This window comes from Cebus imitator, unplaced genomic scaffold (assembly GCF_001604975.1).
Source record: "Cebus imitator isolate Cc_AM_T3 unplaced genomic scaffold, Cebus_imitator-1.0 Scaffold318, whole genome shotgun sequence".
NCBI classification, from domain to species: domain Eukaryota; kingdom Metazoa; phylum Chordata; class Mammalia; order Primates; family Cebidae; genus Cebus; species Cebus imitator.
The window spans coordinates 575,063-583,882 of NW_016107633.1; the positions used below are offsets into that span (position 1 = coordinate 575,063).

Sequence of the window (8,820 nt, forward strand, 5' to 3'; positions counted from 1 at the left end):
TCAGATGGGCTTCTGCAGGGGGATCAGGGATCAGATGGGCTTCTGCAGGGGGATCAGGGATCAGAGTGCCTTCTGCAGGGGGATCAGGGATCAGAGTGCCTTCTGCAGGGGGATCAGGGATCAGAGTGCCTTCTGCAGGGGGATCAGGGATCAGAGGGCCTTCTGCAGGGGGATCAGGGATCAGAGTGCATGCCCTAGAAGAGACTTCTGAGCTAAGATCTGAAAGGTGAGGTGCCAACCATGCACAGAACGCAAGGAAGGGCACTGTGGGCAGAAGGAACAGCATAGGCAAAGGCCTTGAGGCAAGAATAAGCACGCCCTGTTATGTCAGAGGCTGGAGAGGTCATCGAGGCAGCCAGATGGCTGGAGCTTGGGGAAGGTAGTGGGAACCAAGGCTGGGGCCGACTGGGGAGGCCTGGTGGCACAGGAAAAGGGATTTTATTCCCAGTGCAGAGGTCCTAGAGATTAAAAGCCAACCCCTTCCCAAGGGATTATAAGAGGACCGAAGAGTAAAGGCTGCCGAAATCCTTCAGCTGGGCCTGGCTTGGGCTCAACTGCCCCTGGCAGCTGCAAGACCACCCCCAGGGCAGCAGGAGCTCCCAGCTCTCCCATCTGCATCCATGGCGGTATGGCTGGTGAGCTCGGCACCAGGCCAGCGCCTGGAACAGAGAGGGAGCAGTCCAGAACCTCACTGGGGTGGCTATTATCTGGGTGTCTTAAGAACTTGAGAGCTCAGGCTAGGCACAGTGGCTCATGCCTGTAAGCCTAGCCCTTTGGGAGGCTGAGACAGGTGGATCATTGGAGGTCAGGAATTTGAGACCACTTGGTCAACATGGTGAACCCCATGTCTACTAAAAATACAAAACTTAGCTGGGTGTGGTGGTGGGTGCCTATAGTCCCAGCTACTTGGGAAGCTGAGGCAGGAGGATCGCTTGAACCTGGGAGGCGAAGGTTGCAGTCAGCTGAGGTTGAGCCACTGCACTCTATTCTGCCAACAGAGTGAGACTCTGTCTCAAAAAAAAAAAAAACAAAAAATTGAGAGCTAAGTGGCTCCCATCAAGGCATGAGGGAACACTCTATTCCCCAAAAGAGGCCCCAGTGGGCCAGACCAGACCAGCTGCTGCTGGCTGACCCCTGCCTGTCCTGCGAGGGCTCTCAGGCCTGCCCTCAGCTCTGCCCAGGACCACTCTCCAGGTTCCAGCGGGCGGTGGGCCGCTCTTGCTTCCTTTGTTTCCAGCTGTGCCTGCCATGCAGAATGCAGCCTAGAGGCCCTGGCACATCTGGTGGGACAGGAATGCCACCACATATGCGTCTCCTAGGGTGAGAGGAAGAACCCCTTGCATTTGGTCTGGTTCAGAGGACTTCAGCGCCTCCAGTAGGACAGGAAGCATCTGCATCCTGAGGTTTCCCCCGTATGAGAGCCATCCTCCCTGCATGTCTGTATGGCGCAGGTGGCACCCTCGTCTGGGCCCGGGTGTGGGATGCATCCTCATCCTCCCTGCGTACTCTCCACTGGCACAGGCGGCAAGGCATCGTCAACCCTTTGATTCCAGCAGCAGGCCCGTTTCCCTCGGTAAGCCAGACCCCCCGCTGCCACTTCTCCCTGAGACTCTCTGCCCTGCTTCTCCAGGCCCTCCAGCTGCCTCGTGTCTTCTCACAGGACAGTTCTTCTGCCTCCACCATGTGGCTGCGAAGACCCTCACAGTGACAGCTTTGGCTCTCTGGTTCTGAAAATCCACACAACTAACTGGTAGCTCCGTGTCTCAGTCCTCTTCTTACGTGCCTGCAGCTTCCGGAATAAATGCTCTCCTCTGGACTTCTGGGGCATCACACGCACCTGATTCTCCTCCTTCGTCTCTGAGACTGCTTTCTCCACCCAGCCTCTACCTACTGCATAAAAGGCGGAGTTCGTAGGGCTGGCTGTGGCCTCGCCCCACTCCTCCCTGTCCCTAAGTCTGTCTCACCCACCTCAGTGGCCTCAGTTTCTCTCTGTCCCCAGCCTTAGACTCTCTTCTAGGCCCCAGGTCAGGGCTCCTGCAGTCCCTTAAATACCTTTCCGTGGGACCTCCTAGTCCCTTTGCCCCCACTAGGTCCAGAATGGCCTCAATGGCTCCCCAAATATATTCGTCCTCCCAGGTCCTGTCTCAGAGACCCTCGCTCCTAGGACCGTCCTTGTCTGCAGAACATTCCCCTCTGCCAACAGCCTGCCAATCCTCCTGAGTGACTCTCCTCCCCCTGTTCCTTCTCTCCCTCCATCCCCACCTTGCTCCAGCCCCATCCAACCACTACTCAGTCTCCCCTTCTAGCCTGCCCTCCACATGGAGGCTTGGGGAACCTACTGAGACGCCAAATCCAAACTACCCCGTTCTTTACCTATAGAATCCTCGGTGACTCCCTGGTACCCCCAGGACAGCCTAAGACCTTCAGCCTGGCATTTCCAGCCCCACTAGGGTATAAGCATGGCTTTTAGAGATTTGGGAGTTGAACATGTATTTCCCCCAATTCCCAGACAACCATGTGGGTCATTATCAGGCACCAAGAGAGCGTCCAAAAAGCAACTCAAATAGTAGAACTTGTAAAATACAAGTTAGACAAGAGAAGCAGAGGCTAACCACTGGCGCCACCTTGTGGAGGGACCCAGCACTGTGAGGAATTGGCCCACTCGTCCCCAAAACAGCCTCATGGCAGCCTGGTCCAGCTCACACACCTCATCTCCCACCCAGCTCCACTTCCAACTGCACCTCCAGAAATACCACCACTGGCTGTGTGCATGCCAGCACTGTGTCACCTCCCAGCTTCCCAGGGAAGAGCAAGAGCCTTGCTCTTCCCTCTGCCTGGCATCCTTGAATGGCAACTCCGATATCACCTCCTCCAATTCCAAGTTCCCTGGTTTCCCAGAAGCCAGCAGCAACAACAGTACCACCGGCAACAGCAGCCGCTGCACCCACAGGGGCTCTCAGAATCACATGGATGCACCGCCCTGCCCTAACCCCGTCCAGTTCTGCACAGCATCCTTAAATCTTTGCAGCCGTTCACGAGGAAGGCGCCATTGCCACCACCCCCAGTTTACAGATGAGAAAGGGAGGCCCAAAGTGTGGCAGCCACCAAACCCCGGTCACCCAGCAAGTAAGTGCAGCATCAGAACCTTTTGGCATCTGTGTCCAGGTTCGACCCCCACGCTCCCAGCCCTCGAGACCAGCCCAGAGCTGCTGGGGAGGCACCAGAGCCCACTTTGTGTCTGTTTCTCTTTGAACCCAGGCCATCTCTGTCCATCCAGGCATTTTCTGCTTTTTTTTCTTTCTTTTCTTTTTTTTTTTTTGAGACGGTGTCTCACTCTGTTGCCCAGGCCAGAGTGCAGTGGCACAATCTCAGCTCACTGCAACCTCTCTCCCAGGTTCAAGCGATTTTCCTGCCTCAGGCTCCCAAGTAGCTGGGACTACAGGTGCACACCACCACGCCCAGCTAATTTTTGTATTTTTAGTAGAGACAGAGTTTCACCATATTGGTCAGGCTGGTCTTGAACTCCTGACCTTGTGATCCACCCTTCTTGGCCTCCCAAAGTGCTGAGATTACAGGTGTGAGCCACTGCACCCGGCCTCTGCTTTTCTTCCCTGGTTCATTCACCCATAGGCCCAAGCTCTGGCGCTGTCCTTCCGGCAGCTCCAGGAAAGAGGTCATCCCCAGGGAGATGGACTCTGTCATCTTCCTGCTCGGCTAGGGTGCAACGCCTTCTCCTGGGTAACTAGGAGCCTGGGTTCCCTCTGGACCACAGCTGAATGGTTTGGGGTCCGAATTGCCTGCTGTGCCGAGACCTGAAGAGGCCAGAGATCCAAACGAATCATTCCAGCCAACACACTCAGTGCCTGCTGCCTATCCTGGCATTTCAGGCCTCAACCCACGCTGTCAAGCATGCAACCGTCACCCTTTCCATTTCACAGGTGAGAGAATGGAGGCCCAAAGAGGACACACCGCCTGCCCAGGGCCACACAGCTAGAAAGTGCTACTGCCTCAGACTGAGCCAGCTAGCCTGGTTGCAGCAAGAAGAGAAGGAGTCAGCCCCAGCTAGGGGAAGACAGAGAGCAGGCCGCCCCTCCACACGCCCCTCCAGCTGGGTCCCTCGTGTGAGAGGTAGAAAGAAAGCCAGGCTAGCCGAGGGCTGCCCGGAGCCCCCCAAGGGCCAGCAACCCCATCAGGCAGCCTCTCGCTGTCATCCTATGGTGGTTTCTCTGCTGTCTCTCCCCTCTCCATCCATCCAGGCCGAGTCCAAAGTCCTTCCTCTGCTCTTTTGCCCACAGAGCCAGGAGGTGGAGGAATGTCTGGAACCAGTGCGGGTCCTGGGTCTCTGGGACTCGGAGCCTGCCACCCTCTGTCACCACAGCCCTGGTTCATGGCATGCGTCCCATGTGCAGAGCCCCAGGCCAGTGCCTGGTGTGTCTCATGCACTCAACAGCCTCACAGAGGGAGCACTAGGATCCATGCTTGACCCAGGGGGAGACCAAAGCCCTGAGATAATGTCGCTTGCACAAGATCACACAGCAAAAAAAGGTGGCAGGAGCAAATTCCAATGCAAGTCTGTGTGTCTGACTCCAAACCTGCGTCCTTAACCATGACAGCTACAGCCTCCCTGCCTCAGCCCCAGTAGAGGACAAGTCCAGGGTTAGCTGAGAAATCAATGAGGGATGAGGGGAAACTGAGGCAGGGTGCCAGGAAGGTCGTATAGGGTAGCAGGGAGGGTGGTGGTGGCACAGCTGCACAGAAAATGTGGTTAATAGTTAATCAGGTGGAGGAGGACTAAGAGGGGTGGGGATGCATTTGGGAGGGGTGCCCAGAGAGAGGGGGCTCTGAAGGGGTGGAGGGTAGAGAAGAGAGCACAGAGGGCGGGGCGCCAGGCAGAGCCAAAGCTGGGGCTCAGGGAAGAGGACTCACCCTCCTTCTGCGCCATGTCACCGCCTCTTGTTAACGATTCCCTGGCTGACCTCCTGGGCCAGGGTGGGACCTGTGAGGAGATGGACGGGGAGGCAGGGCCTGGGGGAGCCCAGCCCAGCCCAGTCCTGGCGCCCCCAGTCCCAAGCGTCCATCCAGGCAGGCTGTAGGGACTGGGCCTTGGCCAGAGCACACCGTGATCACGGACACAGGTTGGGCTGGGTTCAAGGATGGGGTCAGTATCTGACCAGCAGCCAGGGGACGCCTGGATTTGCAGGGCTGGGGACCCCCATGCCTGAGCCTGGTGGAGCAGGGGACTGAGGATCTGGGTTTGAGGGAGATGGACGGCTGAGGACCTGAAATCAGGAGTCCTGGGAAAGGAGGAATTTGGGGACCAGGACTCATTAGTATGAGGGAGGAGGGGCCTGAGGGCTGGAACTCCTGGGTCTGGGGAGGAAAGGACAGAGGTCCAACTTCTGAGTCTCAAGGAAGAGCAGGCCAGAACACCTAGGTGCTGGGGGGGAAGTCACAGAGCCCCTCTTCAGGTCCCGGGAACCCCTCTATTAGGAGGTTAGGCTGGGTGTGGGAGCGAGGGAACCCCTTGTCCTCAGGGCTGGAACTGTGAGTCTGGGGGTCCTGGTCCTTACCCTGGGGTCCGGCAGGTGGGGGCGGAGCCTCGAGGTGGTGCGGGGGTCGGGTCAGTCTCCAGGCCTGGGCAGGAGCATGGTGGCCCCGCAGCAGCGGGCGGCCCGGAGGCAGAGGCGGTGGCGTGGGACCTGCTAGGCCAGGCTGCCTCACCTGAGGAGGAGGGGGCTGGGCAAGGGGCGGGCGAAGGGGCGGGGAGGGGCCGGACCATTCGATTGGCAGCGCTGGAGGCCACCTGGCTGATGGGGCCGGGCTTGCGGGGGCTGGCCCAGCGACGGGGCTCCAGAGGGACCCAGGTGTGCCTGCCTGCGGAGACGTGGGAACTGTCCGCTGGCTGGAGGCTGGGGGGTTAGGGAGAAAGTGCAGGCTGGGGGCGCCTACCGGGCTCAAGGGCGGGGGTCTGACCCTAGGAAATCCCACGGAGTGCCCCAGTTGCCCTAAGCCCACTCCACCCCCGCCCGGCGACCCCTCCCCGCGCCCTGCCTGCGCCCTCCAGCCCCGGGTCCAGGCTGAGCCCGCCACTTCCTACACCCCTGCCCAATCCCGTGCCCAATTCCCGGGCCCCGACCCCAGCCCCGGCCCCCCCTCCCCCCGCTTGCCCTGCTCATCCTCCCCCTGCCCCTCCCCCGCGGCCTTCCTACAAGTCACTGGGCTGGTTTGCTTTGGCAGCCTCCGCCCGGCCGCGGTGACCTGTGGAGCCAGAAAGTCCTAGCACTAGATAGGGGGGATGGGGGGGCTTGGCCCGGAAAACACAGCGCTGAGGGCAGAGGCCCAGGCCGAGTGGCCGGAAGCGTCCGCGGGCAGATAACACACTGTCCCGCCAGCAGCCAGGCGCGGTCCACGTCAGACCCAGGGCCAGGCAAACACCAGACGCGCAGGGTCACCGTCAGACACCTACCCCCTCCCCCACACGCCGGACACAGTCGGCCTCGGCGGCTTGGCCCAGATAGGCCGCCCGCACCACCGGCCCCACCCGCTCACCCACAGGTGCCCTCTGTGCCCAGCCAAACCCACCCTCACCGCTCCCATTTCCTCCACTCAGCCCAGGGCCCTCACTGGGACACGCTGCCTTAGCCTGGCTTCCTCTGCCTCTCCATCCGTACCCGGCTCTCCTTCCCTCTCCTCCCCAGCGCCCACCTCTCCAGAGACCCACACTGCTGGGCACACCGCACACCCCGTGAAAGCCCTGCACGCCGGCCTGAGCCTCCCCTCTCTTCCCTCCACGGCACCCCCTCCCTTCCCGGCTCCATCCCACTCTCCCTCCCTCACCACTCTTGGTCCCCCCTGAGCGAATGACTCCCCTAACCCAAGCCCGACACACACCAGGCACTAAGTGGCTTCACCTGTGGCCCACAGGCAGGGCCCTGGAAAGCCAGCCCTAGGATTCGGGGACGGGAACGTGGGAAGGTGACGGGCTCACAATCAAAACTCTGCATCAAGTCCAAGAGTCTTTATTTCATGAACAAAACTACTTTGTAAAGAGAGACGAGGCTGAATGGGCCCCTTTCTAGGTGGCCACAGTTCAAGGCTGGTGAGAGAGGGCGAGGTTGGGCCGGGGCAGGAGTGCATCACCGGGACGGGTACCCCAGGTCCAGCCGGAGGAAGCGGGAGGGGAAATGATGCTGGGGAGGGAGAGTGGGAGTGGGCCCCAGAACCCCTTGCCCCAAACTGCTCCAGCCCATCATCGCGACCCCTGCCCCCGGGCAGGGAGGAGGCGGGGAGGGGCTGGCCCCAGAAGTGCACGTCTGAAGCGGCCAATGTGTGCAAATCAGCAAGGAGGAGGGGTGCGGGGCCGCTGCCCCCACCTCACCGCCCCCCTCCCCAAACAGGCAGCAGAAGCAGGGTGGGGGCAGCGGCTGTATTGCTTTACCCATCATGCATGGCGGTGCGCGGCCGGGGGCAGGAGCTGGAGGAGGCGAAGGTGGGGGTGCAAGCCAAGCCCCCGGCCCGCTCCCTCCCCGGCGGCTCTGTCAGCAGGACTCTGAGGCTTTCCGGGGCCCAGAAGCGGCCACCCCACCCCAAATGGGGGCAGGCGGTGTCTGGAGAGTCCCCATTAGGGCTGGCTCTTCCTTGAGGAGGGGCCCAGAGCCTGAAGGGGTGCAAGAGACGGGGAATTAGGGACCTGGGGGACGTCCACCCCTCCCAATCCCCGGGCCCCGGGGGACTTCCACCCCTCCCAATCCCCGGGCCCCCTGCCCGCCCATCCGCCTTACCAGGGCTATTCGGCCACCTGGACACCCGTGCAGTTCTCTTTGCTTTCCGAGGTGATGGCCAGGTATTCCGAGCTGTCGGGGAAAGGTCAGGTGTACAGTGACCCCATTATCAGACTGACCCCCAGGGGACAGGGAGGGTAGCGGTCTCTGCCCCAGGTACACAGGGCTCCTTAAAGAGTGGAGGAGGCTACGTGGGCTCTTGAGTTTCAGGGAGGAAAGGGCTGGGCCCGACACCCCCTATCCCCTGTCTGACAGAAAGCACTCCCCTCTGCAAGTACTGAGAGATGGCGCCCTGGGTCGCTCCCCACCCCCCAGCCTGGCTCCCGTGCTCTTCTCTGTGTGTGATGGTGCCCTGGGTGCCCTCCTGCCTCCCAGTCACTCCACTCACGCGTTCTCTTGTGCAGCAGTCTCCGTGGCGGCAGCGATCTTCTTGTAGCAGTAAACCATCTCCGCCACGAGCCATATGGTCAGCACGACGATGAGCACATACATCATGATCTCAGACACGATGGATGCCATGTCTCTGTTGGCTGCAGTGGCCAGGTAGGGTTAACGGGGTAGCCCAGGCTGCAGGACAGCCCGGGTGTGGGGTAAGCTTGCTGTATGAGCTTGGGCAAGTGGCTCGGCCCCCCTGGGCCTGGTGTGTGCACTGTGATTATGAATACCCAGCCTTGGGTAGGCCTGGTGGGGGTCACCCTCAACCCGCCTCCCTGTGTAACTCGAGGGCACATCTGCGTCATTCAGGGCCTAAAAACCGAAGCTCTGCAACCAGAGGCTGAGGTTCAAAGGCTGACTCTGCCACTAGTCAGCTGTGTGACCTTAGACAAGTGGCTCAATGTCTCTGGGCCTCTGTTTCTTCAACTGTAAAATGTTGATATTTAAAATGCCTCCTTCATCAGAGTGCTGCGAGAATTAAATATGCTTTAAAAATCCTTAGAAGAGGCCGGGCACGGTGGCTCAAGCCTGTAATCCCAGCACTTTGGGAGGCCGAGGCGGGTGGATCACGAGGTCAAGAGATCGAGACCATCCTGGTCAACAT

General features: G+C 60.2%; 2 protein-coding genes across 5 annotated transcripts in view; both read right to left on the reverse strand.

Moving 5' to 3' along the window:
• The window catches only part of HPN (hepsin), a 20,832-nt gene extending 15,097 nt beyond the window's left edge, over positions 1 to 5,735 (reverse strand). Inside the window, exons 1-2 of one of the 3 annotated variants that reach the window (XM_017504199.2) lie at positions 5,571 to 5,735; positions 4,927 to 4,979 (exon numbers count right to left, since the gene is read on the reverse strand). In XM_017504199.2, the coding sequence (XP_017359688.2) occupies positions 4,927 to 4,942 (16 nt within the window). In that variant the 5' untranslated portion in view covers positions 4,943 to 4,979; positions 5,571 to 5,735. Of the gene's footprint in view, positions 1 to 4,926; positions 5,142 to 5,570 lie in introns of all 3 variants that reach the window. The other 2 variants (XM_017504201.2, XM_017504198.2) reach the window with 2 other exon arrangements.
• Positions 5,736 to 7,003: 1,268 nt separating this feature from the next.
• SCN1B (sodium voltage-gated channel beta subunit 1) overlaps positions 7,004 to 8,820 on the reverse strand; it is a 10,559-nt gene continuing 8,742 nt past the window's right edge. For both annotated transcript variants that reach the window (XM_017504202.2, XM_017504203.2), the window contains exons 4-6: positions 8,170 to 8,311; positions 7,782 to 7,853; positions 7,004 to 7,657 (exon numbers count right to left, since the gene is read on the reverse strand). In XM_017504202.2, the coding sequence (XP_017359691.1) occupies positions 7,787 to 7,853; positions 8,170 to 8,311 (209 nt within the window). In that variant the 3' untranslated portion in view covers positions 7,004 to 7,657; positions 7,782 to 7,786. The remainder of the gene's footprint in view (positions 7,658 to 7,781; positions 7,854 to 8,169; positions 8,312 to 8,820) is intronic.